The 21,259-nt window shown below is 34.8% G+C and overlaps 2 protein-coding genes across 3 annotated transcripts; one reads left to right on the top strand and one right to left on the bottom strand.

The window, feature by feature from the left end:
* Positions 1 to 1,877: 1,877 nt before the first annotated feature.
* Positions 1,878 to 3,561, top strand: LOC147390629 (uncharacterized). The gene has a single exon (XM_086459944.1). It carries the CDS (start codon positions 2,000 to 2,002, stop codon positions 3,431 to 3,433), a length of 1,434 nt encoding a protein of 477 aa, XP_086316070.1. The 5' UTR covers positions 1,878 to 1,999; the 3' UTR covers positions 3,434 to 3,561.
* A 3,489-nt stretch (positions 3,562 to 7,050) lies between these two features.
* On the bottom strand, positions 7,051 to 17,421 carry UBP25 (ubiquitin-specific protease 25). Of its 2 annotated transcripts, none has more exons than XM_086458651.1 (8): positions 16,566 to 17,418; positions 16,393 to 16,468; positions 15,759 to 15,851; positions 12,252 to 12,338; positions 11,352 to 12,130; positions 10,608 to 10,736; positions 7,611 to 7,750; positions 7,051 to 7,499 (listed from the first exon to the last, which is right to left on the bottom strand). In XM_086458651.1, exons 1-7 carry the CDS (start codon positions 17,192 to 17,194, stop codon positions 7,630 to 7,632), a joined length of 1,914 nt encoding a protein of 637 aa, XP_086314777.1. In that variant the 5' UTR covers positions 17,195 to 17,418; the 3' UTR covers positions 7,051 to 7,499; positions 7,611 to 7,629. The 2 variants fall into 2 exon arrangements, 1 of the variants encoding a protein (XP_086314777.1); XR_015182870.1 differs by lacking the exon at positions 7,051 to 7,499 and adding an exon at positions 9,254 to 9,385 and having other exon boundaries at positions 7,628 to 7,750; positions 16,566 to 17,421.
* Positions 17,422 to 21,259: the final 3,838 nt, after the last annotated feature.

Below are 21,259 nucleotides of genomic sequence, written 5' to 3'. Positions count from 1 at the left end.
AATCCAAAATTCGTGCCCATGGCCGCGAAATTTGACTTCAAAAATTCGTCGGGCCATGCCCAACAAATTTTTTTGCCAAATATTGACGATTTTCACGTAGTGAACGTTGGGAGATAAAATTTGTCCTCTATAGTTTGAAAGTTTTGAATTGAATTGATTTTTTGTGAGGGTGATCTCGATGGTGAGGAGTTTATCCTTAAAAAATTAGTCTAATCTAAAACTTTTAACCAAATCAAAAGTGATTTACAAATTAATGATAAAAATCGATGGTTCATAATTCTTCAACTTGGTAAATCACTTTTGATAGGATTGGAATTTTCAGATTGCACGTATTTTTTATGAGAATGATCTCCTCACCATAGAGATCATCCTCACAAAAAATCAATTCAATCTGAAACTTTTAAGTCATGTAGGACAAATTTTATCTCTCAATGTTGTCGTCTTAAGATTATCTATTGAATGCTCCCCCCCAATGTTCAACTAACAATCTTAGAATAACAAGATTGCTTGTCGAACACTCCCCATATAGATATATATCTATCTTAGGATAGCAACATTGGCTGATAAATTTAGAAGTTTCAGAAATAACTAATTTTTTGTGAAGATGATGATCTCCTCATCATAAAGATCATCCTCAATAAAAATCAATCTATTCCAAAACTTCTAACTCATATATTAAAAAACGTTAGACTCACTTTAGGGTTGTCGAACACTCCCCATATAAATAAGGAGAAAAACTTTTTTTTTATTCTTATTTGTTTGAGATCTCTAGAAGTGTAACTTCCAAAAATATAGTGATCAATAGATGTAGGTGTACCACCATCTGGGGACCATGTAAATCCTCATGTTAATTATATGCATTTATTTACTCCTTTGATTATTATTATTGTTATTATTATTATTTTTAGAAAGATGCTAGAGTGACACAAACAAAGACAAGGGTGACACAAATGATGTGGTGGGACACACATAATCATAGATGCTTTTTACTCATATCTCACAGAAAAGCATCTATGGTGGTAATGTACACAACACCATGTCATTGTGTCTCCTTTTGTGTCACCCCAGCACGACTCTTATTTTTAACAAAACATCTAAGTATTCATCCTTCCCCTCCCCTTAATGGTATGTATTCTAAATAACTGTATATATCATGAATCTCATATCAATGGATAAGGCCTAGAGTTGTAGAATACACTGACCTGAGATGTCCAAAAAAAAGAATGGTGGTCCTTTTGCAATTGTAAGTTTTCACATACTTACCAGGTTGACAAAATAATGAACTGTCAGACATCACAACGACATGTATTCCATTACATGGCAGTTAACCACACTAACACTAACACTCTGATGTTGACCATTATTAATTTGAATTCTCTTTATCATTTCCCATCAAAAGTCTTATACATATATATCATACCTATATGAGAAAAAAAAGATGTGATGGAGAGGTGGCGTGCATCAGATCCGAGGGCTGAAAAGGAAAGTTAGAGGTGACAGTGCTTTCTGTTGTTTATGTCCTTCTTTCCTGACTTCTGTCCCATCATATTACTGTGCCCCTTTGAAGACCATTTTGACTATTTTCCTTTACAGGTGACTGTTTCTTCTTTATCCTCACACATCTCTTTACATGCAAAACAGAATTAGTTTTAATACGAGAGCTTCTATTGTCACACCAACTTTTGCTAACACTACTCCATGACGTGTGCTAATAGAACTCCATGACGTGTGCTAATTCTATTGGGTATTTTACTTATGAATTTGTGGTGGCATTAGCAAAATATGGCGTGGCAATAGAATCTCTCTATAATATTCCTTCTGTCATGCAAATCAATCTTATAAGGCCACTTGAATAGGGACCACATAACACTAGAGAACAGTGCCACCATCACTTCCATCAAGAAAGCTCCAACAACAACTCCATTTTCTTATTAAGTAGAGAAACCTGTTTGAGTTTCTTAAGACTACTTTCTTCTGTTTTATCTTCTCTTCATCTCTCATGGCTTCTTCTTCAGCTCTTCTCATTGTAGGGTTCCTTCTTTTGGTATGTAAGTTTGATGTAAGTGCCCTACACAACTCGACAACCATTGGTGCAAGTGGGATGGAAGTTGAGGAGCTTTTAGGATTGTTTGAAGTTGTGAAAGATCTTCTTGATGACCCTTATTGGATTCAAATGCACCCATACCCATGTACTGATACACCATGGCCTGGTATCCAATGTGAGATTTCTCAAGACTCTCCAATCTTTCATGTCACTAAGCTTCATATTGGTTTTGATATTGCCACCCCACCTTGTAAATCCTCTGCTAAACTATCAGAATCCTTACTAAAGTTACCATACCTCAAGACCCTCTCTATATTTAACTGTTTTACAACTTCAAAAGCATCCCTTTCTCCATCTCTCTTTGGCACATTTTCTTCTCTCGAGCAAGTAGTCCTCAAATCTAACCCAAGCCTCATTGGAGAAATCCCTCCAAGTTTAGCAGAAGTTGAAACTTTGAGAATCTTGAGTCTTTCACAAAACAGTTTACAAGGAAAAATCCCAAATGAGTTTGGTGGGTTGGTTAGTTTGGAAGAGTTAGATCTTAGTTACAATTACCTTAGTGGTGAAATCCCTGAAGAGTTAGGAGGATTGAAGGGTTTGACCATCTTTGACTTAAGTTGGAATGGTCTTCAGGGTCAACTGCCTTGTTCTTTGGGTCAGCTTGAGTTACTCCAAAAGATTGACTTGAGCTCTAACATGCTTGTTGGAAGAATACCTCCAAATATAGGGAACTTGAAGAGACTAGTCTTGTTGGATTTGAGTCATAACTATCTAACAGGACCAATCCCTGAGACCCTTTCAAGTTTAGTTGATTTACAATACTTATTGGTGGAAAATAACCCTATAAATTCAAGGCTACCCTTGTTTATAGGGGCACTTAGTAAGCTCACAGTGTTGAGTCTTTCAAATTGTGGGGTCATAGGTCCAATACCCACATCTTTGTCTTCATTAAAACATCTCACTGCATTGTCTCTTGACAACAACAGTCTTAATGGGACAATTCCTCCAAATTTAGGGTTACTTCAAAATCTGGGTTTGCTAAATTTGAGCCAAAATATGCTAAGTGGAGAGCTTGATCTCTCAGTGGAGTTCATTAAAAGAATTGGGAACAGATTTGATGTTAGAGGAAACATTGGGTTGTGCAGAAAATCTGTTCTCAATGAGAAGAAGAACATTTCTTTGTATCTTGAGACTCCTCCTTGTTTTAATGCTGATGAGAGATCTAGGAACAGATCTTGGAGTGATGAAGAACAAAATCCAGATAAGAGATTGAAACCATCTTGGTATAATGGAAAAGTCGAATCATCAAGTGGTTCAGATGTGGCTAACGATCAAGATCAGAGACTGATGTTTATCTTTCTTTTTGTGGGCCTGATGGGTTTTCTTTGAGTTGTAGGTTGTCTCATTTTCTTACTATTACCATTCATTGGTCGTTTTCTATGTCAAAATGTATGAAAAAAGAGCCTTAAGTTTGTATATTTATATTTGGATCAAAGCATTTCTTTACATGATCTTTGAAGCACTTTGTTGTCACTTGTCACTCTGAGCCGACCTATTCCATCGACTGCAGTTTGGATTTTTTTTTTTTTACCCTCTTGAAAGCAACACAGATAAAAATGATGATCCTGTACTCCAGGGAGTTGATATTTTATATAGGATAATGCTGAAGTAACGTTAAAATGTATATCCATTGTACATTCTGATTTGGTGCACACGCTTTTCATCGAGATACGAGGGAAAAGCATCTATGATTGTAAGTGCACCACATCAGAATGTCGGAATCAATGTCATTCCAGCACGACGCTTTTGTCTAACTCATCACCTGAAGTGGGCCCACTATCCATAACCCGTTTATGATTGACCCCATACCAAACTATTTTGTTCATAAATTCTAAACCATGGGCTTACGCTTGGGCTTGGAGTGGGAGTCTACTAAGAGAATATAAGTGGACCCAAAAAAGTGTCAGGCGTGAAGGAAGATAAAAGTACTGCATGTATAATAAACAGATGCCACTGTTTTGGCCAACCACTCTGGCTTTTAGAGCTGTCAATGGATCGGGTCTGGATTGGATCAAGGTCGATTTGGGACATATCCGACAATATCAGATTGGACCAAGCATTGGATTAAAATCTTGCCTGATTGGGTTTTCATCAGATCTCAATGTCATGATCCAAACCCAATTCCTTAACAAAACCAATTTGATAAATAAAATCTAAATAAACTTCATACATTTAAAAAGGGGTTGGGATCCATTGATTTGTGAAAAAAAAACACATGATCCCAATCATGTAAACATAAAATTCAACAGTTGCAATTTGTCCTTGAAATAAGTTGAATCCTCAAGATTTGTGTTCTATGGATACATATAAAACCCTGACCATTGGATTACATGTTTACATGGTAAAAATCGTGTGTAAATATGACATAGTTTATATATTTTCACATTTTATAAGATCGGGTCCCTAGTGGATTGAAATATGGTTGATCCAAAATCGATTTTTAAGATATTGGAGTGAAACCTTACCCGGAAAAAAATATCCTCGATCCAAATCGATTAGGTGTACACCCGTAGCGAGTGGAGGGAGTTGGAATTGGGAGGGGCACACGAGTGCTTCTTTTTGGACAAGGACTTGGAATAGGTTATTTAAACCCACTATGAATCTCTCGTAAGAGAATATTAAGATTACCTCAAGCGCACCTTATTCAGTTTGATAATTGGACAAAAACACCCACTTGACAGTAGGTTATGTCACCTTGTTTATCTCAATATATCATCAAGTTAGTTTTCCCACCAAGTAAGGGCCATGGCCTTGGGAGATCAAGAAGAATTAATCTCTAGAGACCCCCACTAAAAATTACAACATGAGGTTTTTTAAGGGAGAATGGGAACCTAAGCTTTGGAGAATGTGGAGTCAGTTGACATAAGAGTTGGTGAGGAGCAACTCATCGATCGTCTTCACTGGGATTCAGCTCCTACCCAACGAAAGGCAGCACTTGTCTGAGGCACAATCGTGATGTGTTCATCTACTCATTTTTGAGATATATCAGGTATCCACCCCAATTTCATGTGCATTGCCTAATGTCATAAACGATACTCGGTCTTTGAAGCAAAAACCCTAAGGACCAACACCAATACTATAGGATGCATTGAACGAGGAAGTCAAATAGTTGATCCAAGCAAGGTTATTCATGAAGTATGTGTTAACCAACCAACTACTACAAAAGACTGATCTGTTGGAGAGGGGGAGAATTATGAATATAAGAGGGTAACGGGTCTTAACTGGGATATGACACCCAAGAGTGGAGGAAAATATACACTTAATACTCCTCACCCATTAAGGGTGGAAAGAATCAAACCTGTGACCTATACAAACCTAGGGATCTGATACCATGTTAATCAACAAACTACTCCAAAAGACCGATCTGTTAGAGAGGGGAGAACTATGAATATAAGAGGGTCATACTCACAGGGCTTAATTGGGGGGGGATCCTCTGTAGTGTATTCTCCCTGCAGGGTACTGCAGGGAAAATGTACTAAAGAAGATCCGAGGATCAGCTCGTGGGAGTATGACACACCTGAGAGTGGAGGAAAATATAGTGGATTTTTTCTATTAAGACCAAAACCAAAATATAGTGGGTATCAGGCTAAGCTCCAGCTTTGAATTTGAGCCAGGCTTTGCCTGGCCTGATACTACTGAGGCTAAGCCTAGTGCTATGAGGGCCGAAAAGGCCCATTTTTCACCCTTAATAGGGATGTTTTGCTTGCCAAAAGCCAACCCACTATATAGAGCTGACAAGCCCACAATATTATTTTTCTTTTTTCAAAAATGTACTTTTAAATAAATAATTAATGAGCAAGGATTTCAAATAAATAATTAATGAGCTAAGAAGTCGTCCATATTTTATGAAAAATTTAGCTTTAAATAATTAATGAAAAGGGGTTTCCTCCTTGCTACCTCCCCAACAAGCACTTCTTAAAAAAGGCCTAACCTTCACACTGACAAGGAACATGGTTTAAGTCTAGGATCTGGAGTTAGAATCGTCTGACACTAACAAAGTTTAAGATTTGTTAGATTACATGAAAATTCAATTTCCATGGAATTTGAAGTTCATGAAAAATGATGGTGTAAAGTTGAAAAATAAAAAATAAAAAAATTGGTGTATGATTGCATCTGAAAAATATTGGGGAAAAAAAAATCGAAGAGGAGGGAGAGAATGTGAACCATGAGCAACAGTGGCGACAGATGACAGTTGAAGCAAAGGAGGAAGAAGAAAGAAGAGAGAGTGGCCGACGATGCCAACAACAATGATGGTGGCTGCAAAAGGGAAGAAGAAGATTAGGGCTTTGATTCAGGGTAGATTTCAATTTTTTTTTTTTTTTTCTTTTCCCCTTCATGTTATAAGTGGAAAAATAAAATTCAATCTTTGCTGGACTTTTGGATGAGGGTGAAAATCATCCACAAAAAAAACCAATCAAACACAAGAAAAATAAATAATCCCCCATTTTCCATTCATAATTAAACATGGCCTTAAGTCACATCCAAACCAGATTTGAGATGCACCAAGACCAAAACATGTCTTCTCTCAACACCTGAAGATCCTGATTTGGTTAATCATCAAATCGGTCGAATGAGGGTCTACTTAAATCCCCATTACTTACCCCCAAAAAAAAGGAAGAAAAAAATAAAATAAAAACCTCGGGATTTGTACAACATTTAAAACCATGACGACATGCAAACAAAAAGATCTCATCACAATATTCCATCTTCTTTCATCATGGATCATTAGATCCTCATATATTTTCTACTTGAAAATATTCTGAATTGTGTGGGTCAATGCATATGGCACTGACACACACGTCCATGTCTTTGTAACAAAAATTGAAGGCATAAATTGTAAAACCACTGCAACCCAAATGCAATAAAAATTAATTAGATAAATGGGAGAAGACTTACCTCTTCTATCTCAAATGAAATTTAAACCAAAATCCTGGATCCCAGCTATAACCATGTTCTAAAATATTTCAGGAAAGATAAACCACATTCTATGTCTGACCCAAAAAGCCAATGACAGCGATGTATCCTACCAGATTTGACAAAAACAATTTGTAGATATCCTTGCCTATTGCCAAAAAGAACAGCATTCACTCTTTGCCAAATCCACGCTGCACAGCCTCAAAGATGAAGAAAAATTATGCCGAAGATCAAATTCAGATTATCTTCATGGACTCTCAAGTTACTCAGATGTACCTATAAGTAGGTAAAATTACATACAAAAAAGATTAAACAATGATTTAATGGTCACTCCTCATCTCTACTTATCGGAAAAAAAAAAGTTCCCGGCCTTCTCCAACACTTCGTCAAAATGTTTTCATGCATGGTCGTTGAAATATTTTCATGCATCAGTTATGCAAATTATACACCAGCTTCTCCAATTGCAATACAAGTCAAGAGACTGCACACAAAAAAAAAACAAAAACGACAAAACAAGAATATATTTTATTAAACGGCATAATTCCTTTAAACTCAGGTATCCTACATGGGAATCTGGAAAGAAGAGTGTTACCATAACATGTTTCAGTGAATCATCGATCTGAAAATTGTTTTCTTTCCATAAACGATCTGAGGCAATCAATAAGGTGCTGCTTCAAAGATTCTGGAATTTGAGAGAGAAAGGGTTGCTTGGCTTCTGCAATCAACATCTTCCTACATTGCGTCAACAGGAAAGTAATTAAAAAAAGCAGATAATTTATGCAATCCACCAACATAATAACACAAAATCAAAATGTCATCATGAGCAAAGACAGTTAGTATATGGATGCAAGACAGCCATCTCGTACAATACCATTTGAGAAACCTCATTTAAAAAGGAAAAAAAAAATGTTGTATCTATGAGCAGTTTGATGCGATTTAAGGGGAATTTTATAGATATTGTGAAGGACTCCCTGGAGGATAGTCAGTTGATTAGGCATAATACTAGAAAAGGGAAGCAGGTTTATGGGGATTGGGGAGTTTTACCCAAAAAACATTGCCAAGGTCCTAGACAACACATTATAGGTACTATCATCATTCTCTTATACAGTCTTCATTCAAGGATGGAAATTTTTGTATGGTGTGTTAATTGATGATGAATGTGTGGATAATATGGTCAAAGAAATCATGGGAGCTTTGCAAAGTTGGCTTGGAGATACAACACATGATAAGGAGAATGGGGTTTGGTGAGAAATGGTGTTCTTGATTTAAGCCCTGTCTTAATGGTTTCTTTTTTCTAATATAGTTAATGGATCATCACAACTGATTTTTCAGGAGCATTAGAGGCCTTAGATAGCGAGAGATCTATCTGTATTCTTCTTTATCATAACGGTAGAGGCATTTACTAGATTTACCTTGAGAGTAGCAAAATATACACACTTCCTCCAAGGCCTAGATCCATTAAAAATTATATGTTGACAAATTCCAAAATCCCTCACTGGTACCATCAACGTGGTCCAGGAAAGATCATTTAGTCATAGTTCCAGTCAGACCAGGGAAGCAGCAGCAGGACGTAGTGTGGTAGTTCGGTTCCAGGTCAGTTCCAGTTCGGATCGAGTCACGGTGATTGAAGGGATGGGATCGGAAGCTCCTGATTCCAATAGTTAACTGGGCTGTGGCCCAGCTTTTTGATATTTCCTTTTTTAATTGGGCAAAAGACTTAGCATACACTTTGAAGGAGGAGTGTTGATTTGGTGCCCGGGGATTTTGAAGTACTATTTCTGCATCTTCCCGACACACCATTTTTCTCATCTCCTCTCAAGGGTATTTTTACTGGAGGGTTCTTCCGTTTGTGGTTCTTCAGGATATCTGAAAGGAAAGAAATAGGAAGGTCCTTGTTGGGGACGAAGCAGAATTTTAGGCCATTGGTTTTTCCACAAAAAGAAAAAGGAAAAAATGTCTTGTGTTTATGGGTCATCAGCTTCATGGAGATTTTGGAGAGCGGCATTTTTTTCTTAGAGTTGATTTTTAATAGGGAGGGAAGCATGTGTGTTCTCTTTTTTCTTTTCACGCTTTTATCCTTCCTAGGTACATCATCTCGACCTCTATGGTTGGCTTTATTTGTACTCATTCTCTCGTTTGCTATAAAAACTCAATATAAAAATGTGTATCATGTGTAATTAGAAAAACAGGAATGTTAATCATATATTTCACTGTAAGTTCCCTAGCAAAACTTACAATTTTGTACTATTCTTAGGTATTGAATGTGCTTCCAAGATAATTGGGCAGATCTCTTTGGTCTAGTCTGCCACCAGTTATTGTGGGAAAATCCTTTGGACGATTCTTCCTTATGCCCTTTGTTAGAAGTATCTGGAAATAGTGTAAAAAGAAGGATTTTTAAAGATTACCATCAGTCCTGGTTGTCGAAAGTTAAAAAGAAGAATCTTTTCCTACTGTAGTTAGTTACTCATGACGGCTTCACAATGATCTAGGCTTTTTGTATATCTTGATCACTTGTTATTTGCCTTCTGAAGGAATGTTTTTTTTTTCCTTAATTGTATGTAATTTCAACAAATCTATTATATTTATTGATAAAAGAACAGACCTATTTTTTTAAGTAAAATAGTTTTTTTTTCCTTTAAAGTTCAATTGGAAGATGTGATTAAAAGATCTGAATGGTTGAGATCACATACCAACATTTATTATATATATATATATATATATATATATATATATATATATATATATATATATATTGTGGCAAAGTTTTTCTCAGTAATGATATTTTGGACTCGAAAATTATGGTTTTCTCCATTGTTTGGTGTAATGCTCTATGCCAAGCTTATACTATGTTTGATGCTTTGGTGAGATGCAAATCAGCCCTATCCAAAGCATTATTTTACTAATCTATTTCTTAGGTTTCTCCAATCGAATGTGTACTACATTAAGAAGTGTTTGGCCGCATATGACGATTGATTAGTGGTCATTAAGTTGATGGCTATAGTCTGCCACTCAGATTTTCTATATATATATATATATAGATATATTGCGGCAAAGTTTTTCTCAGTAATGATATTTTGGACTCGAAAATTATGGTTTTCTCCATTGTTTGGTGCAATGCTCTATGCCAAGCTTATACAATGTTTGATACTTTGGTAAGATGCAAATCAGCCCTATCAAAAGCATTATTTTACTAATCTATTTCTTAGGTTTCTCAATCGAATGTGTACTACATTAAGAAGTGTTTGGCCACATATGACGATTGATTGATGGTCATTAAGTTGGTGGCTATAGTCTGCCACTCAGATTTTCTGGGATAACTACATAATTCTAATGGCCCCTATAGCATACTAAATTTGGTTTCAAAAAGAGGGGGGGGGGGGGGGGGGGTTTTGGATTAGGTTAGTCTTCCTAAAGAAAAGCCTAAACTACATGTCTCAGCTTGCCCTGTCATCCAAAAAAGAAGACCAGTAAAAACTTATCCACATCCTCACATACACAAACAAAATAATTAAACAGAAATAATGGACATTAGACCACCAAAATAAAATATTTCTCCTTGTGAAGTTCTAAAGGAAAAAAAACAACTTACTTTAGCTCAATTTCACCGGTAGTACTGCCTGCGGATTCTGCACATAATCTCTTTCTGGCATGCATGAAACTGTAAACTTCATCATACCAACCACATGATCGAAGAGTTGAAGAAACTTCCCCAGTGAGCCTGAAATATGCACCAAAGGATGTGAAATTGTTTTGACAACACGACATTGAGTTGATGGTTTTACTAAACACAGGCGGCATTCTAGTAAATAAAGAAAACCTGATCATAGACCAAGGTGTTTTAACTTCTTTCCACATAGTAAATTATATACATCAAGGAAGCAAATGAATTAGCCTATCATACAATCAGTCTCAAACTTCCAGTCAATGGGCCATAGTCTCAAAATCAAATTTACTAGATGATCCAAAGCATCTGACATATGACAATATTTAACAACTACCCGTAACTTTAACCGAATAAAAGCACAAGATCAATTTAAAATTGGAAAACTAGAACCATATGACCCTCAAACTTTGAGGTAGCTCATCAATTAGACAGTCTCAATCAACCATGTACTAAATGGTACAAGAGTCCCACCCACCATTATCCTATAAGGGAAAAGTATTTTAACCAAAAACAAAAAAATTGTGTACGACTACCCATATTGCTCCTTGTGATTCGAACGATTCAAATGATCCAAGAGTAATTTAAGTGTTTATTTAGAGTGAATCCTACCCATTATGCATTTCTTAATAAGAAACATTTACAAAGTACTTCAAGTAGAGAATGACTTACGATTCTTTAAATTTCTCCTCCTCCATCTGATAAGCATCTTCTGAAAGCAAATTTTGTGACTCTTCATCCAGTGATTTTCTCTTTCTCCCAGAGATGTTAGAGAGGCTGTTCTCATCCTTTTCAGGTCCTTGGCCCTTCACTACCAAATGTTCGGTACCATTTTCTTCACGTGCTTCAATTTTTTTCACCGATTTAACATCAATTCCCTGAATATCACCATTTCCATTTGGTACCAAAGAAGTGTGCTTACTTTTGTGATCCAAAGAATCGGAAGATTTATTCTCGCTACCCCCATCATTGTTGATTACAGATAACAAATCTTTCTTAATTTTCTTCGTAACCACTGATTCTTTCAAGACAAGAGGCCTTTCCACAAATCCATACTTCTGAACATGTCCATTTCCATTTCCATTACCATTTCCATTTCCATTTCCATTTCCATTTGCATGAACATTTTTCAGGTTATCGCACTTTATCATTGGGTTTGAAGGAACTTTCCCGTTACTACATATTGTGGGCTTATCCTTGTCCAAATGATGTGCTTCATGTCGTTTTGTGGCCATTGTTTTCAATGGAGTAGATGCAATAGGACTTGTTTGTGCATCATTGGTAGAATGAGGATACTTCACTCCATTGGTAGCAAAGGCAGCTCTTGATGTCTGTGATCTTTGATTGGTACGGGAGTAGAAAAGAATGTAAACCTTCTCAGACAAAACCTCCTGTAGAGTTGAAAGTGAAACATGAGCATCATTGCAGCAACACCACCGGCCTATCACATCCTGTACACCACATAGAGAACAGTTAAATTAGTTAACAAAGAACGTAGATGTCAGACAAACTTATATTGAGCATTCTTAACAGTTCAGGATGAAGTAACAGAAACTCTTGGTGAAGACAAACCTTGATGTATGCATAATAGTGTCCAGACTCGTGTGAGTAGCCCGAATGCACAATGGTACCAAAAAGGTTGTACTCTGGATGTGGGTCCTGCATTCCAATTAAAATATAAACATAAGAACTAGGCACGATGAAATGCAACACAGAAGCATCCACAAAACTAAGTAACACTTCTATAGAAATATAAGCAATAAATATAAACAGTTCCTTCCCTCTATATCCATTGATGAGATCCATATTTCTTGATCTTAATAATGACCTCTATTCTCTTGATATCAGTATCTGTACCTTTGTTAATTATTTTGGTTTACCAGTCAAAAAAAGAGTACCTTTGTTAATTATTTTAGTTTACCAGCCAAGAATATCAATTTTAATCTTTCTTTCTTCAGAAATTGGTATCTAGAGATTCCTATATTAATCTACTGCTTATTTGTTGCCTTTTCTCAATCCCCTTCAATTCCTAATTTTTTTTGTACGTCCTTCACTTCCTACTCATTTACTTCATCCATGACAAATATTCTTCTACAAAACTAACCAAATGCAGTGACTTGCTAAAGAAAACAAAAAAGAATCCACCCCTTTCATGTAGCTAAAAGACTTCTTATCTATAAGGACAGCTATATTTCTTTGCCACAAACTCTCACTACACCTTCAACAAATAAGGGATTTTTTTCAATTGATGACAAATAAAAGACATTATTCTGAAACAATTAGTATTCCAACTCGTACTTGTGCAAAGCGAGATGACATAGACCCGGCACTCTTGAGAGTTGGTTTATTTGTATCCTATAAGAACCAGTGCTACCTTGGCACTTCTACCTTGGGATTTTTTTTGTGCCAACACATGTTGGCACTTGGGCACTCCTCAACATGGCATGACACTTTTAGACATTACGAAAACACATCTTAAAATATAATTAACAGGTGTCATTTCAACGCAGTACAATGAAGTATCTTTTAGGAAAAACTGTATCAATCAAGTACAGTATCACTACATATAAATAAAAATACTTGGGTCCTTAAAACTCTTTGTATGATATCTAACAGTTTTTGTTCGATGCTGATATGCATATTTTGACTTTTCGTTAAGTAGGTTTTCCAACCATCTCTCTAAGATTTTCCGGTAGTTTTGTTTCATATCTTCCTTATCAACAATATGCACATCTTATTCGTTTTTCTTCTTCCATTATACTATCACTATTTTAAGGAAGTAATTGGTTCTTATGTAAGCATAAGGACATGTCTCAATCTAATAAGGTATCAAGATGACAGATAAGGACATGTCTTGTTTATTACCAATAGTCATGCCTTTTATAGCATATATAGAAGGTAAACAATAAATTGTTAACGCATTTTAACACTAAAAGCTCAACAAAATCCAGAAACTCCACTGACAATAAACCCATAAACCATAGGGAAATGTTCCCTTCAATACCATAAGACAAAATTCTTCTATAATTAATCGCCTCCTAGTTGAAGCCAAAGATGGGTCAACAACATAGTCGCCAAATTCGGCGACTTACTGAAAAATTCATGGTTAAATCATTCATGATATTTCTTTCACAAATTTAATCACAATTTAATTGCAACTTTTCTGAACTTCACGATTAAATCAAGAAAAACAAAGATAGCCTTGATGCACTAGTAAGAAGAGATATCGTGACATTGTACCAATAATGTGTCAGAGAATGAGGATGACATTGAATTTGATGATTTTGATCAGTTGACGAATCCTAACTTGGATTCATAATCATAATCTTTTTATATTTTTACCAATATAAACCTTAAATGTGTTTTGGACCTCTGGTTACTTTTTGTTGATATATGAATGATATCAATATGGGGATTGGGAATTAATAAGGAATTTGATGATATAACTTGAGAACGCCACTTAGTAAAATAATTTCGCAGCCCTAATCCAAGCCCAATTTTTCCCCCATTTTTTTTCGCTTTTTCCTTCTTTTTTCCGAATTTTCCCCTTGCTGACTTATTCCTGAACCTAGACTTGGTGACTATGGTAAATAGTAAGGAACCAGTTTTGCTTCCTACAATGATAACCATCGTTTAACCCAAGAGTGACATTAACATCGACCTGAAATAATGAATGTTTTGGATTAACTCGAAAAGTTTTGGAGTGTCTTAGTTGAGACAATCTAGGTTTATCTTCTAATTGAGACATTGCCTCAAAAAAAAGATGTTAAACCTCGATGCCAAACAAGGCTTTACTAATCACTACATGAACAGCTCCATGACCTCCCTTTAGCCCAAATTGATCTGAAGTCCTAATATCATCCCAAAGCAAATGCACCCAAATGTGCATCTTTGGATAAGATAATTTTTCCTTCAACGATTTATCTTTACTTCCATGATCATACAAAAGAGGACTCCTCTCAATTGCTTGATTGTAAGCCAAGATATATGGATATAGGTTGCAAATCAATTTCTATGTTATGCCATGAAAAATATTAGCAATTTCACAATAACTTCCGAAAAATCAATTTATGTATGGTGAAATCCTTGTTTCCCAATCCCACAAGATGGGTTGAATCCCGTGACAAGAAAGGGGGAACCAGTCTAGGGCGCAAATGCTAAGATGACAATATGCTTTGGACCTTCTTAAACTTACTATCCCTTCCTTTCTCCAACCCTCTCTTGAATGAAGATTCAAAGAAGAGTTTTTTCTCCTAAAGGAAAGGATGGCAAATAATTGAACAAAAGTCGTATCCCAACATAATTAATGCACCGCAAACAAAGTGTCAAATATGTCACTTCGCTCAAGCACTTGTGTGCTCATTTCATGAGTAACTTATGAAAGATTTTATCTAAGTTGGAGATATGGAAGAATCTTGATTCTGGACATCCTTGTAAAATACGAGATGTTGAAGAAATTCAATACATCATAGATTGCTCGTATCTAAAAAGAAGCTAACAATAATGCACTTCAGTTGGCTCAATAGGAAAGAGAAGTACAAGTCGAAGCTAGCTAACTTTAAAACAGCTTGCTACAAACTTTTCCTTATCCCGGTAAATGGTAATTATCCTCCATATAAAGTATGGCACAGGCAAGGGATGGTGGCCATGCGGGTGGAGCCTAAATGGACGCAAGCATCAAACCAATGTTCGATTAGCACACTTTGATGCTTATGGAATACGCATCTCAAAACTAGAAGGAACTCATCATAAACATGACCCATCCTTAGATTAGGTACTTCATTGATTGGTTTATTCCTATCTGAACAGGAAACTTGAGGATCACTCACCTGACACTTAAATTTTGTATCTAAATAAGATTTATTAATTCTACTGCTCAGATTCGCAATCCCATACCATTTATAGAGGGTCATACCATAATAAGATATGTCATCCAGACACCCACTTGATCAAATACAAATTCTATCTACACAAATAAAACATATAAACAATTTTTGGCAAGTAAATGAGACAAAATTTAAGTAGAAAACAATTTTAAAAAAAATCTAAAACAAATTTACATTCACCAAGTAAACATACCTGGCTTTCTTTGCACATGTAACCAGAGAGCATCAAAACCTCTTCAAAGGAAATGGTTCGATCGATTTTCCCACCATGAATACCTTCAAATCTCTTTACAACCAAAATACATGCACTCAATAAGAATTGACCCAATCATTCAATGGTATTAGTAGTAATAACCATGGTTTTATCCCCCAAAACCTCAAAGTTGCATTACAATATGTCAACCAACTGAGCTGTGGATCCAAACCTAGGTTGTTTTCTTTTCTAAAATATTAACAAAAAATAAATAAAATTATGTCCCCAAATGTTTCAACTGAAACTTTCCAATTTTGGCTTCAATTGACTTATATTCAATAGTGTTAGTAGTAATAACTATGGTTTTACCCTTTTTTCAGGGTTTAAGCTAGACTTGAACCATAACCAACTGAGCTATGGGTCCAAACCTATGGGGGAGCAGCGGGTTCTATCAAATATTTATTAAAAAAAAATTAAAAAGAACAAAAAGTGTTTTATGCCCCCGAATGTTTCAGCTGAGACTTTCCAATTTTGGCTTCAATCGAGATAATTCTAGATTAATCTACTGACCAAGACATTGCCTTGAAACAAGAATTTAAAACTTGGTAAAAACAATTTCAATTGTAATTGATACCTTAAGCTGAATTACAAGGACATTAGGTGCTTTCAGAATCGACATCTGCTTCCTTGCTGCCACCAATTTCTTACACCTTAAAAAGAGGAAAAAATCAAATTTTAGATTAAAATTGTCACAAAAAATTAGAAAAAAACTAGCATTTTCAATCACAAATTCACAATTAAACTTACTTTTCGCATTTATACTTATTGCAGCCGTCCAAGACCTCCGGCTGAAAGAACCGCTGCAACGCATCTTTAAGCGAACTCGTCTGAAACAAATCAAGACTAATATCCATGATCTCATCCATCTTGTTGGACTCCGAACCACAAGACACACATTTTACTTGGCTCCGTAAGGCACCACCGAAGATATCGTTAATTATGGATTGAGAATTCGAAATATTGGGGTTTAAATTGAACTTAGGGTTCTTGATTCGAATACATGCGTTATGGCAAGAATCGAGAACCAATCGAAGGAATTCATGAGCATCCTCTTGTCTTCCATGGCGGAATTGATGGGCAAAAATGGTGAGACAGCTATGGATCTTTGAAGGAGAATCAACGTTAAAGGATTCGAGAGTGAGAGAACGAACAATACGCCTTTCGAGGATACAAAAGGGGCAGTTTTGGTGAGAATCGCAAAGAGAGGTGTGTCGGCAATTGAGGCAGAAATTGGCGAGAGGTGGGGTGTAGGTCAGACACTGGAGTACGCTATTGAGGTAGCATGTGTTGCCGAGGTTCTTTAAACCTAATGGAAGGTTTGATTTTCTTCTTTGGAGGAGAGACGAGTTTTGTGGCCAACTCATTTGCAAAGCCATCAAGCATTGAAACACGAACACCAAGATAACATTCTCTCTCCCTCTCTTTGTTTTCTCTCTCTCTCTCTCTTTCTTCTTTTTCTTCTCTTTTGGTTTTGTATGGGTCTCTGGTTTTGATTGAGGAGAGGGAGGGAAGAGAGAGGGAAGTCTACTTGGTCACCAGAAACCACCACCCCATCGATTTTTATGTAAATGTGAGAGAGTTCTTCTAAGTAGAAGTTTTGTGTTAAATGTGTTGGCTGTAAGGGCAGCTGGCCTGGCATAACTATTAACTACAAAGTCAGTTACAAAACCATAAATGGGTTATTTTTTTAATTGTTCTGTAATGGGGTTTCTGGCCCATATGATTAATTTGGTAGGACTCTTTTTTTTAAATATTTATTTATTTTAAAACCATTTTTTTAATTTTCTTTTGCTAATAACCAAGCTCAAGTTTCTTCTTATTTTTATCTTTTATTATTATTATATATATTTAGAGACTCAAAAATTTAGGTATTTGGACAAGGCTTTGATGATGATGGTAGAGTGGCCATTTCTTTGGTAGGTCAGATTTTTTTTTCCTAATTAGGTAACTCGCTGCCTAGATGTATCGGAGGTGGATATGAAATGGGTATTCTCTAACGTTGTCCAAATCTATTGTTACTTGTAACCATGCAAACGTTCAACGAATGTCGAATATCATCATTAGAGTTCCATGCATCGTAACAATAGATTTTATCACATGATCGCATCGATGTAATGGGCATCAACTTTAAGATTTTGTAACATTTTTCTTGTATGTTATCCGTAAACATTAAAATTTGCAAAACTATTATGATAAGAAAAGACATGAGAAACTATTTTCTCCATAAAAATGATTAATTATAATTTTGTTGGATATGAGTAAATGAAATTGGTATACTCTGACGTTTTCTGAATCTATTGTTACTTGTTACCATGCAAACGTTCAACGAATGTCGAATATCTAAATCTATTGTTACTTGTAACCATGCAAACGTTTAACGAATGTCGAATATCGTCATTAGGGTTCCATACATCGTAATAATAGATTTTATCACGTGATCGCATTGATGTAATGTGCATTAAATTTAAGATTTTGCAATATTTTTCTAGGATTTTATCCATAGACATTAAAATTTGCAAAACTATTATGATAAGAAAAGACACAAGAAACTATTTTCTCCGTAAAAAGGATTCATTATAATTTTGTTAGATATGAGTAAATGAAATGGGTATTCTCTGACGTTGTCTAAACCTATTGTTACTTGTAACCATGCAAACGTTCAACGAATGTCGAATATCATCATTAGGGTTTCATGCATCGTAATAATACGTGATTGCATTGATGTAATGGGCATTAAATTTAAGATTTTGTAATATTTTTCTAGTATTTTATCCATAGACATTAAAATTTGCAAAACTATTATGATAAGAACAGACACAAGAAACTATTTTCTCCGTAAAAAGGATTCATTATAATTTAATGGATATGAGTAAATGAAATGTGTATATTCTAATACTGTCCGAATCTATTGTTACTTATAGCCATGCAAAGGTTCAACGAATGTCAAATATTGTCATTAAGGTTCCACTGATTATAACAATAGATTTTATCACGTGATTGCATTGATTTAATGGGCATCAAATTTAAGATTCTGCAACATCTTTCTAGTATTTTATCCGTAAACATTGAAATTTGAAGAATTATTATGATAAGAAAATACACGAGAAATTAGTTTCTCCATAAAAATGATTAATTATAATTTTGTTGGATATGAGTAAATGAAGTAGGTATACTCTGACGTTGTCCGAATAATAATAGATTTCATCACGTGATTGCATTGATTTAATGGGCATCAAATTTAAGATTTTACAACATTTTTCTAGTATTTTATCCGTAAACATTAAAATTTGCAGAACTATATAATAAGAAAAGACACAAGAAACTATTTTCTCCATAAAAATGATTAATTATAATTTTGTTGGATATGGGTAATTGAAATGTGTATTCTCTAACGTTGTCTGAATCTATTGTTACTGGTAACCATGCAAATGTTCAACAAATGTCGAATATCATCATTAAGGTTCCATGCATCGTAATAATAGATTTTATCACGTGATCGCATTAATGTAATGGGCATCAAATTTAAGATTTTACAACATTTTTCTAGTATTTTATCCATAAACATTAAAATTTGCAGAACTATTATTATAAGAAAAGACACAAGAAACTATTTTCTCTGTAAAAAGGATAAATTATAATTTTGTTGGACACAAGTAAATAAAATGGGTATACTCTGACGTTGTCCAAATCTATTGTTACTTGTAACCATGCAAAGGTTCAACGAATGTCGAATATCGTCATTAGGGTTCCATGCATCGTAATAATAGATTTTACTACGTGATCGCATTGATTTAATGAGCATCAAATTTAAGATTTTGCATCATTTTTCTAGTATTTTATCCGTAAATATTGAAATTTGCAGAACTATTATGATAAGAAAAGACACAAGAAACTATTTTCTCCGTAAAAAGGATTCATTATAATTTTGTTAGATATGAGCAAATGAAATGCGTATGCTCTAACGATGTCCAAATCTATTGTTACTTGTAACAATGCAAAGGTTCAACGAATGTCGAATATCGTCATTAGGGTTCCATGCATTGTAATAATAGATTTTATCACGTGTTCGCATTGATTTAATGAGCATCAAATTTAAGATTGTGCATCATCTTTCTAGTATTTTATCCGTAAATATTGAAATTTGCAGACTATTATGATAAGAAAAGACAAGAGAAATTATTTTCTCCGTAAAAAGGATTAATTATAATTTTGTTGGATATGAGTAAATGAAATGAGTATACTCTGACGTTGTCTGAATCTATTATTACTTGTAACAATGCAAAGGTTCAACGAATGTCGAATATCATCATTAGGGTTCCATGCATTGTAACAATAGATTTTATCACATGATCACATTAGTGTAATGGGCATCAAATTTAAGATTTTGTAGCATTTTTCTAGTATTTTATCTGGAAACATTAAAATTTGCAGAACTATTATGATAAGAAAATACACGAGAAACTATTTTCTCCATAAAAATGATTAATTATAATTTTGTTGGATATGAGTAAATGAAATAGGTATTCTCTAACGTTGTTCAAATCTATTGTTATAACCATGCAAACGTTTAACGAGTGTCTGATATCGTCATTAGGGTTCCATGCATCGTAACAATAGATTTTATCACGTAATCACATGGATGTAATGGGCATCAAATTTAAGATTTTGTAACATTTTTCTAGTATTTTATCTGTAAACATTAAATTTGCATAACTATTATGATAAGAAAAGACACAAGAAACTATTTTCTCTGTAAAAAGGATTAATTATAATTTTCTTAAATATGAGTAAATGATATGTATATACTCTGACGTCGTCCAAATTTATTCTTACTTGTAACCATGCAAATGTTCAACGAATGTCAAATATCGAATATCGCCATTAGAGTTCCATGTAACATATTGATTATTGGGGCTAGCTGGCAACAAAATTATAATTAATCCCTTTTGTAGAGAAAATAGTTTCTCATGTCTTTTCTTATCATAATAGTTCTACAAATTTTAATGTTTACGGATAAAATACTAGAAAAATGTTGCAAAATCTTAAATTTGATGCCCATTTCATCAATGCGATCACATGATAAAATCTATTTCTTTGTGCATCTAGTATTTTTGCATAGATCGACAGCTCACAACCCAAAACAAATTTTAATGTTTAAAGATAAAATAACTGAAAATTCTTCCAAAATCTTAAATTCGACGCCCAAATCAATGAAATGATAAAAGTTATTTTTTGGTAGATCCAGTATTTTTCCATAGATTGGTGGCTCAAGGTCCAAGCGGTTTGGATGTAGATGTAAATAAATGAAATGGATACACTCTCACTGAAGCCAAATCTATTGTTACTTGTAACCATGCAAAGGTTCAATGAATTTCAAATATCGCCACTAGGTCTACACCTTACCTTGATTATTGGGGTTGGCAAAGAGTGAAATTTTGTTT

This window comes from Akebia trifoliata, chromosome 11 (assembly GCF_017979445.1).
Source record: "Akebia trifoliata isolate Shusen 1 chromosome 11, ASM1797944v1, whole genome shotgun sequence".
Taxonomy (NCBI): domain Eukaryota; kingdom Viridiplantae; phylum Streptophyta; class Magnoliopsida; order Ranunculales; family Lardizabalaceae; genus Akebia; species Akebia trifoliata.
The sequence above is the reverse complement of the archived record's forward strand: the minus strand, read 5'-3'. Positions and strand labels throughout refer to the sequence as shown.

Excerpts from the sequence above, each read along its gene's own strand:
- LOC147390629 (XM_086459944.1), top strand. The coding sequence starts at position 2,000 with ATGGCTTCTTCTTCAGCTCTTCTCATTGTAGGGTTCCTTCTTTTGGTA.
- UBP25 (XM_086458651.1), bottom strand. The coding sequence starts at position 17,194 with ATGGCTTTGCAAATGAGTTGGCCACAAAACTCGTCTCTCCTCCAAAGA. Across the intron at positions 15,852-16,392 it reads TCCTTGTAATTCAGCTTAAG|AGATTTGAAGGTATTCATGG; the intron begins GTATCAATTACA and ends TTGGTTGTAAAG. Across the intron at positions 12,339-15,758 it reads ACATGTGCAAAGAAAGCCAG|GACCCACATCCAGAGTACAA; the intron begins GTATGTTTACTT and ends ATTGGAATGCAG.